The following is a 19,771-nucleotide window of genomic DNA, read 5'->3' on the forward strand; positions in this document are numbered from 1 at the left end:
TCTGACCCTCCTAACACCCCTGCTATAGAGTATAATGGATCCCGGGGGAAATTGGATTTTTAAAAAACCCAAATCCAAATACCATAGCAGTATTGGAATAAGGGTTTGGAGGGGGATCCTGAATTTTTTTGGGTTCAACATATTTGAATTTGAAACCTACATCCACCCCCAAAAAGTGTGTGTGAACACCCTTACCAGTAAATTGTTGCTTTGTATTGACAGCTTGCCCACAAACAAGAAGCTTTCCATCAAAGGCTGAGGGCCAGGAGAAATCCTTTTTTAGAATAAGTTGTACACCATTGATGATGCATAGGAAAGCTTTTATTTGGGTCCACAGGTGATCACAATTGGCATACTGTTCCTTTTTCTGCTAGTCAGTCTGTAGTAGCAAATTCTAGGTCCCCAGCTGGTCTCATTACTGTTTCTGTACTTACCCATGTAAATATTGTTCTTTTAAGATTGCTTGGAACAAATGCTGCAGTAGGCAGATAGTTCTGTGCATCCAATGCACTCACTATTCAGGGGTGTCTTGAAAGTTTTCTTGGCAAAATAGTAAAAAGTATACAGATCACCACAGAACTATATCATGGTGCTGGATGAGATTGGGAAGAAAAAGAGTTTCTGAGACAAGACAGACTTTTTCACTTGATGTGGATAACATGCTGTAGAAAATTATTGTCCTAATTTAGGTGTACACTATTCAGCTGGCTGTGTCAACTCGCCACCAGATGGGTTAGGAGAACCACTCTAATCAGATTTGCACTTTTGACTGGATCTCATTGTGGTCCACAGAATCATCTTCTGCACTGCCTGGACTTTTGCTTATTACATTTTCTGCTTCACAATATATTTTCCCCTTCCTTCTCATTCCATTATCTGTACCCCCTTCCCAGGCTGTTTTAAGATACCCATTGTAGTGCCTTTTTTTTCTATAAAAACTAAAGCAGCCTGTGTAGAAGGATTTCTGATCAAGAAGATGACATGTAGGTAAAGGATTTGCTTTCCTTCCTTACTGCTGTGGTTCCAATTCATTTTCCATTCTTCACATGGCTTTTTTTTTTCAGCTGAACCTACATATCGGAGACTACAAACATGAATTCCTAGCATCGTGTGTGGTTGGTAGACTCAGAGCTAGTGATTTGGAAAGATAAACATGCAAACATATTTTTAACCTGCCTTCCTTTGGAGCCAAAGTAGGAAAATAACCTAAATCAATAAGTATATAACACTTGAAGGCATATCCCATTGTACAGAATTATTTGTTCTTTAGTTCATAGGTTCTAAGTGAATTTTATCACCATTTTCCCATTGATATGGGCCCAGTTGCCCAATCCTATGCATGTTTGCTCAGAAGCAATTTCCACAGTGTTTCATGAGGTGTTCTTCCCTCATAAGTGTGCATAGAAGTACCACTACTAATTTACTCTGAACTGAAACCTATAAAGAGAATTGTGAAGAAAACTTAACAATGTGGAAAAGAAAAGTCCATCCCTGCTACATTCTGTTTATTTAATGATTACTATACAGATCCAATTCACTTATAAATCAAGTACATTGACAATGCTGCAATAACAGAACAACTCAAATATTTGGGAAGTATAGCACATTATTTCTTATAAAAACAACATTTAAGAAAATTCCACAAAGGCAATATCACAGTACACAAAATATTCATAAATATCATGTTACATTATTCTGCTCAAATCGAACTTGAGACAAGGGGTATGCAAAGCTGTCTGTTCAGGATGCACTAATTTCCTGTCTGCTAGTTACCTTCCCAGGATGTCATCCTTTTCTGCCAAGAACCAAATTCTCCTTATCAAACTATGCTACAAGGCTCCCACTGCTTGTGCCACAAAATAAGATTTGAAAGATTACTGGAAACATCTACAAATCATTCTCTATAAGCATAATTGAATTTATATTAAAGCAGGCAACTGAAGAGATACAAGTGGATCTGTAATGGATTCAATCACATTGGTAAGCCTGCAGGACATCAGACAACTTAAGCCAGGGAATCATCATGTAGGGAGCATGTGGTACATTTTTTATCATATAAAAAGTATTGGAGAAGATAGTACAGAGAAAATTGGGGTATTCAGGTAAGACTTTTTAAAATAGAAATGGTAGCACAAAAAATATAGAGGCAAACGCTGGTTAACCCAAAAATACTTTTCCGGTAGAAGCAATTTCAGACAACATGAAAAATGTATGGCTTTATGGGTTTCGATGCATACGAAAGAATGGGGAGTCCAACTGCATCAGGGTGCTGAAGATTATTCTTTTAGTTTTATCTGCACTATTAATTTTCTTTGTGAATAAAGAGAGGTTAGCTCCTCTGCACTTCCTCTCACAAAGCCATGTCTCTGCTTATTTGCCCTTCCTATATGGCTACAAATCTTCAAACAGCTTTCTCTCTTTTATACACATACTTCATCATCTCAAAATTCCATGTTCCATCTTTGACTCTTACTCTTTTTATCTTTTGTAGATGATTCCCCATGCCATCCCAAGAATGGTGGCATAAGAAAACAGTCATGTGATTATTAACTTTGAATCTTGCTTCAATAAAGCAATCTTTATTATTTCAGGGTAAATGGTATGTTCTTAATTCTGTTCTCAGTGTGGAAGTAACAGCACTGGAAGTAACAGAACTGGCACCCATATATATCTTTTTACAGCAGCAAAAGCATGTCAATTAAGTAAAGCAGTTAAATTTAATAAATCAGTAAATTTTAACTTTCTGAGCATGGGCTCATCCATTAAATGAGAAGGGAGGACAACAATGGAGGTTTCAGTTTAAAATAGGGCAAAGTAGGATGATTTTAAGGTATATAATATGGGGCAAATGATTCCAATGGAGATCTAGCCATCCATTTTTAGTCTAGACCCACAAATATTCACTGATTCTGCAATACAGAATTTAAAGCTCTAAGTTAAATGGCATAGAGCATACAAAACAAGCAAGCAGTAGAAAGTAAGTTGTAAAGTGCAACAGTCACCAATAGGAAGCATGTATAATATGAGCTGATGATTAATATTCAGGTCATTGTGGGCTGACAGGTGATCAAAGCTTTTGACAAAACAAACACCCGCTTCACTCATTAGCTACTGGAACACGTTTCTGGCACACTCACCTTCTCAAAAGAAATTGATCTTTATGTTAACACACCAAATTAACACTGTGCTCCAAAGACATTGCCATGGACTCTAAGCACTGTGAGCTCAGTCATCCTAGGATAAAGCAACATCCCTGCTTCCCTTCTAACTGCAGCATTCTGTATTCCCTGAAATCCTTCTCCTGAAGGTCAGTAGACCTAATGGAACAGTGTAGTGAGCAAACTGTGAGTTTGCAGCAAGAAGGCGAATTGGCATAGTTGTCCCCTCATCCACAAATGGAACAGTAATTCCATTAAAAGCACTATCATTACTGCACTGATGGAAGGGCACCTTAGGACCCAAGCCATAGAGTTTTCAAAATGTATGGCAAACGATCCTGATATATGCTCCTAATTTCTCATGATACATGATTGACATAATATGTTATTGTGTTGTTTGCATTTAGACACCTGCTCTAGCAATATTTGCTTGCACACAGCTGATGCCCCTGGCTGGGGATGTATATTGCCAGCTACATCCATTAATTTCCCTGGAGACTGGGCAAGTATAGCTGTGTGAATGTATATCCAGATATGCATGAGCATTAGCAGTATATGTGGTTCTTTGTTTGCTGGACAGCCTTTTGTAAAAATACATTACTGAGGTATACAACCTTTAAAAAAACAAAAACAAAGCGCCTCTGTCAAATTGTCAGTTAAGTAAATCACTATTCTTTTCTCCTTAAATAGCAACAAGTTATATATGCTACTCTTCATATGTATGTTTGTTATATGTTCATCAGTACCAACCCACCATCCAAAAAAAAGTTCAGTCGTTCAAAGCAATAAACTGTAGAGCTGATAAGTGCAGGGGGGGAAACCCTAGTTCCATTAAAGCCAATGTGAATGTACACTAAAGGACTCAAATCCAAGATGTCTGTACATTTTAAAGGGAGTTAGATAAAGTACTCATATGGTAAATGAATAACTGTTGAATATCATTCCAAGCTCAAACATTACACTGATTAAATCACAGGGATATCTCTTGTTTGGGATGATGCCCGTTGAGCAGAGTTGTCATGGTGACAGTGTTCCTACCATGACTTTCCAAAGAAGTCATTCGAATGGCTAAAGATCCATTCAGATAAGTCGTAGACCTCTGCTGATGAGGCATTATGCTACAGCAAAGGTGGCTGTTGAAATGCCTCCGGAAGCTTTCACTGAGGAAATAGAGTGCAAATGGATTGACACAAGAATTGCAGAAGCTGAGTATTCGGGCTACCAAAGTATTGATCATATGGCCAAGTGACGGATCAATTTTATTGTAGTTAAAGGACCGGTACATATAAAGCACATGGGTGGGCAACCAACATACAGCAAATAGACCAACAAAGACCAGGACAATTTTAGCCAGGCGCTTTCGTGTTTCCATCTGAAATGATAAAATGAGCAGAGTTAGTTAGTCACAGTAAATGGAGCTGCAGTGAATCCTTAATCCAAATATGCTTTGAATTAGTTTTCACAACTCACTTAAATACAGCCCAGAAAAATTAACAGCATTAGAAACCAAGACTGTATTTCCAATGAAACCCCCTCTCTATATATATTTTTACCTATTATTTTCAGGAGCAGATTCTTGCATGGAGCACTAAGCTACTCACATAATGCTACATTTCAGGTTCATATTATGTGGGTTCACTAGATAGTGAAGGTCATCATCATAATCTCTACATCTATCTCCTACTGAAAAGGAAATAGGGGGAAGTTTAATTAATTTCCCCAGCCAGCCCCAAGCAGATGATTGGCACTGTTAGACCTTACTCCCACCTGCTAAATATTAGGGGATGCATGCCAAGGCATAATCCAATCAGAATGTTTGCATCTGTGATACTAGAAAATTCAGAAACTAATATTATTAACAATTTGAGTGAAGGAAGTTCAGTTCAAAGACAGTGAAGAAAACACGCACCCACCCTGAAGTCTTGCATCTCTTGCCAATAGCACAATGGCTTCCCATTGGTCTGAGTAGCTCTTAAACCTCATAAAACATTAGAACACAAAAAGAGCCATGCTGAATCAAACCAGAGATCCATCTAGTCCAGCATTCTGTTTGCACAGTTGCCAATCAACTGACTCTAGGGAGTCCATGAACTGGATGACTGCTACAAGGACCCACTGAAGCTCCTCTGTGCTATGGGAGCATCTAAAGCTGGGCACAATTAGCTGTGGATTCTGCTAGATCCAAAGAGAAATATGCAATGGATTCAGATGTAAATGAAAAATCCAGCCAAGGTCATATATTGCATGTTATTGTTATCTTCTCTCCTCCCCACCATGCTCTCTAAACCATGTCGACAGTTAATTGGTCAGTGTTAGGAGAATGGGATAGTTTAACTTTTTACTAATTTTAAAATATATTTATACTGCACTTTTTTGTGTGACTTAAAGCATTTTACAATTCCAGATTAAAAACATATAAAGTACAATATAATTCTGAGAAATTCTTTCCCACCCCACCCCAAATAGCTGCAACCTATACCACACTAAAAGCCCTAGCACCTAAAATGAAATACAGTGCCTCCTAAAAGCCCATAAAAAGATGGCAACTCCTCACTTCCTCAGGGAGTCCATTCCATAACATGGGAGCTCCTGTAGAAAAAACATGGATGTTTAAAACTCTCTTAAAGGAAAACACTTAGAATACTTACCTGTTTCTTAGAATGTTCACTATGTTCTCCAGGTAGGTTATGTGCACTCTTAATTAAACTCCTGGCAATATGATAGTAGTAAACACTAATAATTGTGAGAGGGATAAGGAGATAAACCAGGAGAATCATCACCGAATGAATCCTTGGGTGTAAATCATCCTTCGGAGGATATCGTATACATTCTGTGAAACTGACATTATCTGCATCGTTGATATGGGCCACTTCAGAGAATACAGCTTCAGGAACTGCTAGCAGGATGGAAATTATCCAGATGGCAATAGCTTTTATACAAGTCCACATAACTGCATTGGGTGTTTGAATATCCATTGGATTTACAATTGCCTTGTACCTAAAATTGGAGGAGGAAATGAGTATTATTTCTCAAAGAATACATGGTTTCCTTTATTTAAAGGTTATAGCTTCTAACTGGTCATTTAGTCAAGGGAGTATACTGGCCTTGAGTTTCTGCACTTTTGTTTACAAAAAGGTCTTAAGATACAGCACCTGTAACATGCGGGGTGGAGAGGGGGGAGATAAGATTCTCTTCTATAAGTACAGATTCAGTCCTTGCAATTGAATGGGTGAGGGATTCTTCATCTGGGACACAGCAGTCCAGTTGTGTATAATCTCTTGCTTGAGAATATTATACCAATATTATTTCACTTTCAATTCATTTCAGTAAAGCACTGCTTTTAATCTAAACAGTTTAGGACCTTAATATATTAAAAACCACCATGGTCATCTAAACCTATCTGCATGTTTACATCATCATCGGAGGATCTGATCTATAGATTTTTTCAATTATGTCACCCAACCTTTAGAACTCCTTGCATCCTTTAGAACTCTGGTATGTCAGCATGCCTTTCACCTGAGCACCAATTAAGGATTTCAAGGCTTTGGTTTTATATTTGACACATTGGTCTGCTGTTTTTCCTGTCTTTTTTATTTGTTATTAGTATGAATGTTTAGTTTTTCTGCTTTGGGTAGTTTACAGTTTCAGTAGTTTTAAGTCCCAGGCAAAGATTGTCTGGATCTTCTTGGATGATGAAACTTTGTTTAGTCTCAAACTGAGAGGAGCAAGAGCTGAGCACCTGTATGGAAATGTTGTTAGCTCAGATTGTTAAAGCAAGCTGGAAATTTGGTACATACCCTTTAAATAGCCACAGCTGTGAGTAATAAACACTTAGTTTTAACTAGCAGCAAAGAAATGGGCAAGCTAGAGGAAGTTTTTCTCTTCTTGTTGGTGGAGGCTGTCCGCGGAGGAGTAAGAAGAAATAGCTTCACTCCTTGGACATTTGACTGTTTGAATTTATTGAGTGTGCACACTCCTTCTATTGCTTCTGTTTGTCCTGGGGGCATTGTCGTGCAGCTTCACTTGAGAAAAGACTTTGATGCTTAATGAGCATTCCTCCTCCCTGATAACCAAGCCGGTATGGAATTTTAATCACTTGACTATTTGCAATCTGTTGCAATGAAAGTTGTATTTTTGTTTTAATCTGAATCCTGTTTTGTAATAAATCTTTGTTGGACTTTTACTGAAGACTGAAATGTGGAACAGCATTATTTGCAAGTGCCTTTGCCCCTGGAATCGAACCCCAGATTAGAAGGGGTGGACTTTCTGAGGAAGCCACCCCTTGTAGTTAAAGCAGACTGGACTTTGTTGGCTTGGAATCCTGAGCAGCTCTAAGTGCAGAAGGAAGGGGCTCAGGGCAACACCCTGAACCACACAGCACCACCCCATTCCATCTCCTATCCCTGAAATCTCCTTTCTGGGCTGGGAACCAGAACTGGTGCATCCTCCTCAGTTTCTTCCCACAGACCTTTTAAATGCCTAAATCATACCCAGAATCTCCATGGGGGTATATCCAAGTCCAAAAGCAACCAAGAGACTAATTTCTCCCCTGTCATTCTCCTATCTTGGCCTGAAGGTAAAGCTACCAGAAAGCTTATTGTCAAGTGATTAACTGGTTGGTAGGCCTGAGAGATGCTGATTTTAGTGCTGTGGGGCACTAAACAGGAAGGGAAGCTGGAGTTATCATTGCTACCCATGACAATTAGGCTATAATGGGTTGTCAGCCAACTTGAGCACCCTGAAAGGTAGAAAAGCAGGACAGAAATAATTCAGTTCAATTGTTGTGTCCTCTTTCTGTGGGATATATTATATTTGCCAGTAGTGAATCCATAGATTTTCTTTAAAATGCCCACATTTTATCATGTAATGACGACTCTTTGACTGAAACCAACAGGATATTTCATCATTCTGACATACTTATTAATTTCACAGAATCCACTGGCTAATTTGACAAATTTGACTGAGTTTCATTTAGTGTATTTTAATATATATATATTGTTCTGCGTTGTTTTACTATTAGCCAATATAAGTTTGACATAATACAGCTTTGCTATTATTGCAACATTACACCACTAGCAGCAGTGCCATCTTTCCACTTTTAGAATGGACATGAAATAAACAGTACCAATTTTCTAACAAACAGCATCACCTCTGACCCTACATAAACCCAAATTGAGTCTGTGAGGGTGGGGGCAAAAGAATAGGGTAATGTAGATTTGTTTACCTGAAAAGTCTCCTGACCCATAATCTGAATAATGCATTGCCATGTCTAAAACATGGCCCTCCAGGGGTGTCGAACTCATTTGTTATGAGGACCAAATCTGACATAAATGAGACCTTGTTGGGCCGGGCCATGTGTGTTTTAAGATTACGTAGATTTAAGATTAGGTAGCAAAGACATAAACTTAATAAGGGACACAGACACACACAATTAAAGATTTTTTTAAAAAAAACTTAAAACATGTTTAAAGCATTCATTGGTCTTAAAGGTGATTTCTTTGTAATTCTTTTATGGGATCTGGGAGAATTGGGCAAAGGAACCTCTGCCTCTTTCCTTCCTTCCCCAGAGGACCAAGAGGGGGAGGAGCCTCAGCTAATGAAAGGAAGAGTAGCTCTGTTGTGTGATTGAGAGAGCCTTGCAAAGCAAGCTCTCCCTCTCCCCCTTTCTCCCCAAAGGAGGAGCCTCAGCCAATGGAGAAAATAGAGGTTTTGCTCTGTAGCTCCTGTGCTATCATGCAGAAGGAAGCAAGAGAGAGGAAAAAGGAGACAGCCAGTTGCTCGGGGGCCTCATTCAGCCCCCAGGCAACATGTTTGACACCCCTGGCCTAGACTCTTATTTAATGTTCTGGATGTAATTCTGTGTGCAATACAAACAGTTATGGAAAAATTAAGGAACAACCTCTGGACTTCATTTAAGACAGTGTTTACCAGGACTTAGCCCCAGAAATAAAGATTCAGCCCTTATCCATATAAATTAAGAATACAGGTAGTAATACTTGTGAGCATATGCTGAGTGCCATATCTACCTTTTGTTAAAATAAATTTTCTTAATTCCTCTTTACCCAGTTTCTCCCTGCAATCCAACAGTCTATTTCTTTTCCTTTTGGGGGAAATTTGGAGTCTATTTCTAATCAGTTTTGTTTTGATCAAAGAGAAATTCAAAGACAAGAAGGGCAAGAAGGAATTTCATTTCACACTTTAGATGATCAGAGATAGGAAATGTTTTCCCAAATCTTCATATCTATCTTCCTGCTAGAAAATCATCCCACCACCTAATATTGAAAAAAAAAAAAACCCTGCAAGGGCTAAAATGACAAAGCATGCATTGATTTTTCTACAAAGAGAAATAAAAAACAAATGAAAGAGACATTTTCCTTTCTTCTTTAAAAAAGGGAGTTTCTCTTTATTTTTGATAATAAAAATAGGATAATAAAAGGAATCAATGTCTATATCTGAAAAAGTGAATTTTGGAAAAATAAATGCTCATTCCCTAGGTACATCCTCATCACTTAGTACCTCTTGCCAGCCCTTCTGCATCCTACACCATGAATTAAGACAAAGCACTCTTATACCATGAATATAATTTTCAAGACCTGACACTTCCTATTTTAAAGTTAAGCCTCCTTGAAAGAGATTTAGATGCAAAAACTGTACTTTCCTGAAGCATAGCCGGTGTTAGGACCATTGGGCTGTTGGCATTTGAGGCCTTGAGAGCTTGAAATGATGCCAGATGCTCTGCCAGAAAATTTACTGCATGGAGGGCTAAACCCAGCTGATCCTTAAATTAGTCCTCAAGGACATTCATTTTAGGTTCACAACATTACGACAAGCTCTGCACACACAAATGCTTTCAGCACCAGCCTCACAAGTGTAATGAAAACTATCTGTCTTCAGCCTTCAAGCACCTTACAGCTTTCTGCAAACAGCCATGATTAATGATGTCCAGGGATCTGGAGCTGGAGCTTTGTTCCTTTTATTAACAACCATGTTAACCAATAAGCATGTTGATTAGATTAGGAAATCCCCTTAGTGAATTGAAATCCTCCAGTAAATTCAGACAGCTCTTTGCAGGACAGTATGGAAGAAAGGGAAAGCAAGCTCCAGAGTCTCACAGGGTGCTAGCAGGACAGCTCTTCAGTTGCTGCACATTCAAAATAGCTGACAGTAGTGTAGGTGCCTAGATGCACCTCCCAAGACTGTGGTTCAAGTTAAACACAATGCTGGCAAAGTGAAGGGACTTACCCAGGAAATTGCTACAAGCCTAATGTCTTGTTTACATTGGATTGCTACTAGTGCTTAAGCATACACAGATCTCCAGGTTCAATAAGATATGTTGTTTAATTAGAATGCTAGTGCAACACCCACTATGGGTCTCTGGCATACTAACTCAAGCACAAGTTGTTGCTTTGCAGAGGTAGCAACCATATTTTAAAAAAGATTCTGGGTGCACATAAAGTTGTATGAACATATTATTTTGCCTCACCAGCATCATATTTATATCAGGACTAAGATCCAGATTAATGCAAATGAGCAGAAATTCCCAGGCTACTGGTAATTAATTATGCTTGGGATTTATGAGAAACAGGACGGAGGTCTAGGGCTTTTGGTTGACTATGGCAGTGGAATACAGTTGGGGAAAATGTGTATCAAAAAGCACCATTTTGCTATGGAATGGGAACTGCTCTACACATGTGCCTGTTTCAAATCATAGGCATATGTCTTGTCCAAACACTGAGTAATTAGAAGATACCTAAAAAATAACAACAAATGTTGCACTGTTTTGTTTTTGAGTTTCAATTTATCTTAGGTAACATTACAGGAATATATGACTGAATCATCTGACAAATAGTTTAAACTCCTAGAACCAGAAAAATCCAATAACAGATGCTCCCTGGAATCAGAGTAATCTTGATGTGATATAAACAATTTGGATGACAGAAAAAGCATCCAATTTTCTTCACCCTACTGCATAGGGAAGGTCCACAAAATGATGTGAAGTGATAATTTACCTAATCCAAGTGGTAAATTGCCTATGCATAAAAAGCCACCCCAAAGAGTGATTTAATGAGGCCTTCATAAAAGGCTCCTCAATTCTTACCATGTCTAGGTTTGCAGTTTGGTCCAATAAGCTTTTCCAATAAAGTACAGTACATTAGAGCTGATACATTCAGACAGAGTAGGAAAATATATTCAAAATGTCAGGGTGTGACAAGGGTGATACTTCTCCGAATGTCATTAAAATCTCCCCATTTGATACAATTGACTGTGTACACAGGAGCTTCAAATAGCAAGAGAAATATATCAAGAAACTACTTTTTGATGCAGCCATTCCAATGTCAAAGTGTTGAATTGGAGGATGAAGCAGAGGTCACAGAATAGAATTTTCTTGCTTCCCTGTCTTCTGCAGTCTTCTCCCTTTATGACCTTGGGAACAATGTAGAATGCAGCATGGGAGAATCAAGGGGGAAATCCATGAAAAAGCCACCCTTGAGTGGGTAGATATTCTAAATGGATAATGTTAATGGGAAGCTACTTTGGCTACAACCCATGGCCAGTTTCCTAGAGACATGACTACTGAGCATGAAGGCATGGGCCATGAGGGTGAAAAGACTGGTTTCTGGATGTTTAGCCTAATCTCAAACACCATGGGGCTATCCCCTCTGTTTCCTTGCTGAACTCATGACTAGTCATTGGTGGATACAACAAATAAAAAGCAACAATGAGAAAACATGCCCATATTATTTTCCAAAATGACCTATGAAAGCTATGAAAATGCTTGCTATCAAAACATGAGAATCATAGTCAGGCCTCAGATTCAGTGGGAGATCACAGGAGCACAGCTCCTGAACCTTTCTGAGAGTTCCTCCTCCTCCTTAGAGTTCCACCTCCTTGTCCATTGAATAGTAGGTGCAGCTGCATAACAATCCCTGGATGAGCTCCACCACCCGTTTTTCTACAAAACAACCCCTGATCATAGTCTATATGCAGAGCTGTCATAAAGTATCACAGAAGAAACAGAAATGGCCATATATTTGTTGCTGCTGGATAGAGAACTGCAGCTGCTCAATTATCCATTCATATTTTGACTAATATTTTAATATGGCTAACCTCCACCCCTTCTGATAAACTACATGGACTGTACCAGCACATATTAATTCAGAAGAGGAGGAGAACTAATGTGGTTCAATTTAGGAGAGCCAGTTTGGTGTAGTGGTTAAGTGTGCGAACTCTTATCTGGGAGAACCGGGTTTGATTCCCCACTCCTCCACTTGCACCTGCTGGAATGGCCTTGAGTCAGCCATAGCTCTGGCAAAGGTTGTCCTTGAAAGGGCAGCTGCTGTGAGAGCCCTCTCCAGCCCCACCCACCTCACAGGGTGTCTGTTGTGGGAGAGGGAGGTAAAGGAGATTGTGAGCCGCTCTGAGACTCTTCGGAGTGGAGGGCAGGATATAAATCCAATATCTTCATCTTCATCTTCTTCAATTTTTTAGCAAATAGGTGCCCAATCCTAACCTCCGGATGCTGGTACACTACTGATGCTTCCATCCATGTTCAGCATCCTTCAGTAGAGGAAATGCAAAAAGCCCAACTCCAAGGAGCTGGAAGCACTGGACTCACAGCAACACCAGCAACATCCACCAATCAGAGACTAGCATATCAGTGACACACCAGTGTCAAACATAGTTGGAAGCCACCAACTCACAGGCATTGATACTGCCACTCCTGTGTGGTGTTACTTTGCCCCCACTCACATAGAGAACATAACAGGAGCAGGAACAAATGAAACACAGCAACTTAGACTGTATGGAGGAGTCGGACTATGGCATACCCAGTAGGAGTGCTGAAACCACTGAACTCATGGTAACTTCATGAATGGAGACTTGAATCTCCTCTTGCAGAGGCTGACACAGGAGGAAGGAAGCATAGCCATTCTAACCAAATCACCAAGACATTTTCACAGCTCACTTGGCAGAGAAAACTGCACAGTGTCTCTCAAGCAAGACTTCAGGTCCCTCACGCCGGAGGGAGAATGCCCCAAGAGGCTTTAAAAAAAAAAAGCAGGCTGAATATAGACAGGAAGGTAGAGCAACAAAAAAAAACAATACAAAATACTCACAAAAGGTATGCCTGTCATCTCTCTTATAGCTCACTGTAGGTAAACGAAACTATCCATAACGTAACTGTGAATAAACCCCACGAAAAGGGAAGATAGTAATAAGACAAAGCATACATTTTGGCTAGCAACAAGCTAGTCAGCAGCAAAAGCAGGAGAGAACTCACATGATGCACACTGCAGACAATCCATGTAATCAGGTGCCCAGCTAGGCACCAGAGGAAGCGAAAAATCATGGGGCATTTGGAATTTCCATTAGCCCCATTGTCAAAAGCAACCCCATAGATACCAGGGCATGAAAAATTGTACAGAAAGGCATAGTGCTGTAGAACATTCAAGGTTTAGCATGCATGAATTCCCTGGCTCAAGCCCCACATGGGCTAACAAGAAGAAAAATAAGAAGAATTGCAGATTTATACTCCACCCTTCTCTCTGACTCAGAGCGGCTTACAATCTCCTTTGTCTTTTCCCCCCACAACAGACACCCTGTGAGGTGAGTGGGGCTGAGAGAGCTCTCACAGCAGCTGCCCTTTCAAGGACAATCACTGTGATAGTTATGGCTAACCCAAGGCCATTCGAGCAGGTGCAAGTGGAGGAGTGGGGAATCAAACCCAGTTCTCCCAGATAAGAGTCCATGCACTTAACCCCTACACCAAACTGGCTCTACACCAAGCAGTCCTAGAAGGAGTCATAGGCTGTATTAGCTAACCCAGACTCCAATGATTTATTTTTGCACCTTCCTATGTAGCCATCCCACAACTTTGTGAAGTTTATGAGCAGCATTTCATTTTAGCAACCTTCTTTCTCACATCCCTTCTCCACTATATAGCCTACATGGTTTCACATGCACCATAAATTATTGGAGAGGAGGTGGCAAAAGTGAATAATGGGTTTCCTGCCTGATATTTACATAGTGCTTGGGAGAGCAGTGGTTGACTGTGGAAACAGTTGGCATCCTAAACTGTACTGTAGCAGCATAGAATCATAGAGTTGGAAGGGATTTCCAGGGCCATCTAGTCCAACCCCTGCACAATGCAGGAAATTCACAAATACCCCCACACACACCCAGTGACACCTGCTCCATGCCCAGAAAATGAACAAAAAAAAAATCTTCAGGATCTCTGACCCCAACACAGTGAACAGCATTTTCTGGGTGTGTAAGAAAGGGCCACGAGAGTACTGATGCAACCCATCCTGCCCTCCTTCTCATGAACTGCCTAAATTCACAGAATCAGCATCAATGTCAGATGGTAATTTGCCACCATTTAAAAACCTCCAGAGAGCCCACCACCTCATGAGGAAACCTGTTCCACTGAGGAGCTGCTGTAACTGTTAGGAAGTTCTTTTTACTGTTTAGTCGAAAACTCTTCTGATTTAATTTCGACCCATTGGTTCTTGTCTGACCTGGGGCCATAGAAAACAATTCCACACCATCCTATATATGACAGCCCTTCAAGTACTTGAAGATGGTGATCATATCACCTCTCAGTCATCTCCAGGCTAAAGATACCCAGCTGCTTCAGCCTTTCATCACAGGACTTGGTTTCCAGACCCCTCACCATTCTTGTTGCCCTCCTCCTTGTTCCAGCTTGTCTATATCCTTCAAGCATAGACTTAATTAGGCAACAGGGAGAGTATTTGTTCTTAGGCATGGGTATATAAGATTTCACCAGCACTTAGGGCAGGATCTGAGATATGACTAAACCCTGCTCTTCATCTGACAATGCCTTTGGTGCTGCCTGTTTCTGGCCTCTTATTTGGTACAGCTGTACCAGCGCTGGGATTATAATGGCATAGTGACAGTAGAGTGCGATGATGCCAAACTCACCAGTAGATTATGCCAGCAGGGTCTTAGTTGATATCCTAAGAAAGTCACAGAATGACCTAATGATTGTGCCCCTTATTCTGGGCCCTTTGTTGACCAAAGGTGACCATGGCACCTTTGTTGACTATTAATTAAACTAACAGTGCTAGTGATTAATGACAGGGTGGTTCATGGGAGGGGGAATAAATAATCAAGAATGTAATCCTGTAGAAACAGGCTCAGCTCATTTGTATCACAAAGACCTCACTGGACCAACTATGCCTTCCAAGTTTCCTGGTGCAGCATTAGTCTAGTCTCAAGGGCAGAGGAAGGGGAATGGCTGTTGTCTGTTGGCTATTTGCAGTGCTCAGAATTCCAGCCTCAAATGTATGTAGCTGATGTCTGAGACTTAGGACAGAATAGGAATTCTATTTTTGTACTGCCCATCCTGCTGCTCAACAGTCTTCATACTTGAGTTTGTGAAGGTAGTCTCAGATGTGGTGTCGAGGAACCCAAAGCTTCACCCCCTTAGTGACTTAGAACTCCTTGATAAATAGGCTTTGGTAGGAGCCGTTCATTACTTCATAACTACCTTGAACAGATGAAACTGCCACATTCTGAATCAGATCATTGGTCTATCAGGGCCTACTGTGACTGGCAGCAATTCTCCACAGTCTTGGGGAGAAGTCTTTCAGCTCCACAATCCTTTAAATTGCAGATGCTGGGGACTGAATTTAAGACTTTCTACATGCCAACCATGTGTTCCACCACTAAGTCACAGTCACAGCCTGTGGGCTGTCTCTGAACATCTTAATCTGCATGATTTAGTTGATCATGCTTTGGGTATGTATGGTGTGGCAATGGAGGGGATCTCAGTGTCATCCTTGTTCATTATGAGGACACTTGGATCTGCAGTAGTGGAGGATAATTTGAAAAGGCTAGCTTGACTCTTAAAGCCCAAAATGCCTAAGGCTTTCTTCTATACCAACCTCCCCATCATTTAAGATCTGCTTCTCTGGCTGTATTCTGTGTGGTGGGCAGGAATTCTGGCACCTAATTTTACCCAGATCAATGAGACTGCAATAATATCTAGGATGTGACACCATGTGATGATTGTGCCAATCTAGAAAAAGGGTGATCCTTTGGATCTGCATAATTACCGTACTTTCCTATTAGTTTGTTATCCATAATGGGAAAGCTGTATGCTTCCATTCTTTATAACAAGTTATCAACCTGGTTGGAAGAGGCAATTCTCTGGGTCAAGAACAGGCCAAATTCTGGAAGAGCCCTAGTACTACTGACCATTGTTACTCCCTCTAATTCTTAATAGACAAATATGCTAACTTTAAAGAGGGCATGTTCATGGTTGCATTCATAGACTTCAGGGCTGCTTTGGACTCAATACATAGAAAGAGGCTCTGGAAGAAGTTGAGGTACCCTTTTATGGACAGATTATTATTTTTGATCTAACAACTCTTATGACTCTCCTTCTGGTCAAGTGAGGTATGACCCCTCTGGTCAACTTTCAAGTCAAATTATATTGAATAAAGGTGTAAAGCAAAGTTATGTCCTTGAACCATAATTTAATATTATTATTAATCATTTGTGCTCCTTCCTGTCCTATAATGATTTCATTCTCCATACCTAGCATCCCTTAAATTGCCATATGCTAATAATTGATAGTGGGAATACATAGTCTTTTTCATTCCTTCTCAGTTTACTGCTCCAAAGGAGAACTGGTTATTAATTACTCAAAAGTTCTCATTTTTTAGTAAGAAACAAAGGAACAGAAAATTGGATTGGATTGGATTGGCCTTACTTTGTGTGCTACCCACATATGGAGCAAAGCAGGGGGAGGAGAGCTAGAAACAAGGATTTTCAGCTGTGATGTGTTGATTTTGGAATGCTCTCTCCTAAGAAGTTCATCTAGTATCAAGCTTATTTTTGCAACAATTTGAAAACTATCCCCCCCCCTTAGGTCTTCTTTTTGTTTGGTTGTTTTAAACTTGAGCACCTAATCTTATTGATTGTATTTGGTTTTTATTTAGAGTATGTCTCTCCTATTGGTTTTATCTGTAGGTGCTGTATAATTGGTCCCATTATTTGGATTTTATATTTTTCTTATGATATGTATAGTTTTTTTATCATTTTGTGCTGTTTTTGCTAGTTAATTGCTGTTGTTTAGATACATTTCTACCATTTTGTGATGTTTTATTGTATTTGAGCAGTTCTGTGCATTTTATTTTTGATTACATTTGGTATCTGTTTTTATTCTGGAGTTTTGTAAACTATGTTGCTCAGTTTGGAGAATGGGCTTTGAAATAAACTTTTACAAAACTCATAAATACATATGAATAACACAACTAGAAAAAAAAAACTGTTCCAACAGGTGTTCAGTCTTTTCCAAAGGTAATTTTTCACAGTAATTAGTTTCACTTGAATCGCTGCATGGAGCTGATGTGTTTTTCATCACATTGGTAAGTGACAATCAAATCTTGTTCTAAACAGAAGGAAGTCCAAAATACCTCTGTGGTTTGGTTAACTTTCATTTCAATTATATACCTAATTATCCTCCAAATAGTTTATGCACAATTTTGTTCAACAGTTAATTGCTACCAGCACTTACCTATGTTGTATATTGCATAAGGAAACATGTCTATGTTTTATATATTTAGTGAGCTAATTTTAAATTTATTTAAATGTTAAAAATATATTTTATACTTATATTTACCATGCTGCTTTAAGTCCATAACTATAACCTACCAAAAATGTCTCTGCATTTTTCAAACCAAAATGATTCCACAGAGACATTTTTTTGGCTGAATTGCCAACTATTGCACCCAGCTTGCTTAGTATGACATTTGTTCTTCCATTGTCTTGGCATAGGAAAGGAAACTGTATTATTGTGACCTGAGGAAGATAGACCTAATAAAAGAAAGAATATGCCTCTTCCTCTGTGAAACTGCTCCCACAACAACACCTTGTTAAACGTTCCTACAACAACAACAAACAGCTTTGTAAGAGTTACCTTGCCAGCAGTCTAGCCAGAAATAGGAGTATAGTATACCATATGTGTCCCATCAGTTATGAAAGGTGCGTGAATACAAATAATATATTTGCATATGAAATACATGTGCATTGTGAGACTATGGTTGCTCCTAAGATCTGTAATGAGAAAATTGTCACATCTTTATGTCCTACATTTATATTCGATGCAATATACTTTCGTACTGGAATATTGAAACCCAAGGACAAAATATGATATAAGAAAGAGACCCTTAAAAGTATCTCTCTCAGATTTCACACTATACCTTTTGGAGTTTATGCACTCATAAACTTAAGCTGCTAACACACCTGGGAACTTCCATGACTGTTTGCTAAACTTGAAGGCTGAGAATGCAACATAGCAGAGCAGCTAGAAAAGCGTATGTCTGGTTTGAAGTTTTCAGAACACAATTCTTGCCACGAGGACTGCATGGTTTATTCTGGACCATGGCTTTCTACTGTGTGGGTATAGTGAGGATGCATGTAACTAAGGATGCATGAGAACTGATTGGAATTCTGCATGGGTTGCAGTTGTTGCCATCTGTGTCCCTGAATGAAGGACAGATCTGCACTGGGACGCACATCTGTTCCCTGTTAGTTGCCAACAGATGGATTTTCCAGACACCTAGCAGTCACAAATGGCTACTTGTCCAAATTTCTCACCTTTGCTGTTGCTGTTAGACTGTCAGAACTCAACTCTACTTTCTTCAGGCAAAGAAAGGATTTAGATAAATTAGACCATGGTTTCCAATGGCCTGACACAGCTACTAGTATCTGTGCCTGTTCAGCAGCACCTCCTTTGGCTCATTCAGTGCTGTTAGTGTCCCTGAGTCCCCAGTGGAGATTTTTTAAAGCGTTGGAGGTGGGGGGAGGAAGACAGTTTCTCAGCTAATTTTTCTACAGATTGCACAAAAAGCAATTAACATGTGCACAATGATACCTCGGAGTAAGCCAGCGAAATGTAATAAGTGCAGTAAGAAACAAGGACTCAGAAGACCCAAGGTCAAATCCCCACTCTGCCATGTGTGTGCAACCAGCCCACCCCCTCAGGGGAGGGTGCAAGGGAGAGAGAGAGAAAGGAGGAAGTTTCCCGGCCGGCTCTCTTGCTGGGGAGGCTGCCCTACCTGTCGGCGCTGAGGGCAGTGAGGGTGAAGACAGAGACGCCCACCGAGGTGAGCTGGATGGCCGGGAGGAGCTTGCAGCCCAGGGCGCCGAAGATCCAGTCTTCGAGGAAGAAGCGCGAGGCGTCCACCGGCACGCAGGTGAGCAGCAGCAGGAGGTCGCCGGCGGCCAGGCTGGAGATGAAGATGTGGGGCACGCTGCGCCTGGCGCTCTGGCCGGCGAAGATCCGCAGCAGGGTGACGTTGCCCAGCAAACCCACCACCATGATCAACAGGTAGAGCAACGGGATCGCGCAGCGGATGATGAAGAGCGCCCGTGCCTGCGAGGGCAGCCCCTCTTCTTCGCTCGCCTCCGGCGGCGCTCCGCTCTCGTTGTCCGCCGCCGTCAGGTTGCTCAGCTGCATGGCCCGGCCGCCTCCGGGCTCCTCTGGCGAGTCGACCCGGGGACGCCCTGCTGCTGGGCGGGTGGCGCTTGTGTCCGAGCCCTTCGGCCCAAGGCGAAGCAGCCGCCGCGTCGACTCAAGGAGACCG

At 40.6% G+C, this 19,771-nt stretch overlaps 1 protein-coding gene across 1 annotated transcript; it reads right to left on the minus strand.

Annotated features, from left to right (window-relative positions):
* Window positions 1-3,451: 3,451 nt before the first annotated feature.
* Window positions 3,452-19,644, minus strand: NMBR (neuromedin B receptor). Its single transcript, XM_060238272.1, has 3 exons — window positions 19,244-19,644; window positions 5,807-6,155; window positions 3,452-4,530 (listed from the first exon to the last, which is right to left on the minus strand). Exons 1-3 carry the CDS (start codon window positions 19,642-19,644, stop codon window positions 4,129-4,131), a joined length of 1,152 nt encoding a protein of 383 aa, XP_060094255.1. The 3' UTR covers window positions 3,452-4,128.
* Between the last annotated feature and the right edge of the window lie 127 nt (window positions 19,645-19,771).

This window comes from Heteronotia binoei, chromosome 1 (assembly GCF_032191835.1).
Source record: "Heteronotia binoei isolate CCM8104 ecotype False Entrance Well chromosome 1, APGP_CSIRO_Hbin_v1, whole genome shotgun sequence".
Taxonomy (NCBI): domain Eukaryota; kingdom Metazoa; phylum Chordata; class Lepidosauria; order Squamata; family Gekkonidae; genus Heteronotia; species Heteronotia binoei.

Coding starts and splice junctions, on each gene's coding strand:
- NMBR (XM_060238272.1), bottom strand. CDS start 19,644: ATGCAGCTGAGCAACCTGACGGCGGCGGACAACGAGAGCGGAGCGCCG. Junction 6,156..19,243: donor ACTGCCCTCAGCGCCGACAG/GTAGGGCAGCCT, acceptor CTCCAATTTTAG/GTACAAGGCAATTGTAAATC. Junction 4,531..5,806: donor GTGAACATTCTAAGAAACAG/GTAAGTATTCTA, acceptor TTATCATTTCAG/ATGGAAACACGAAAGCGCCT.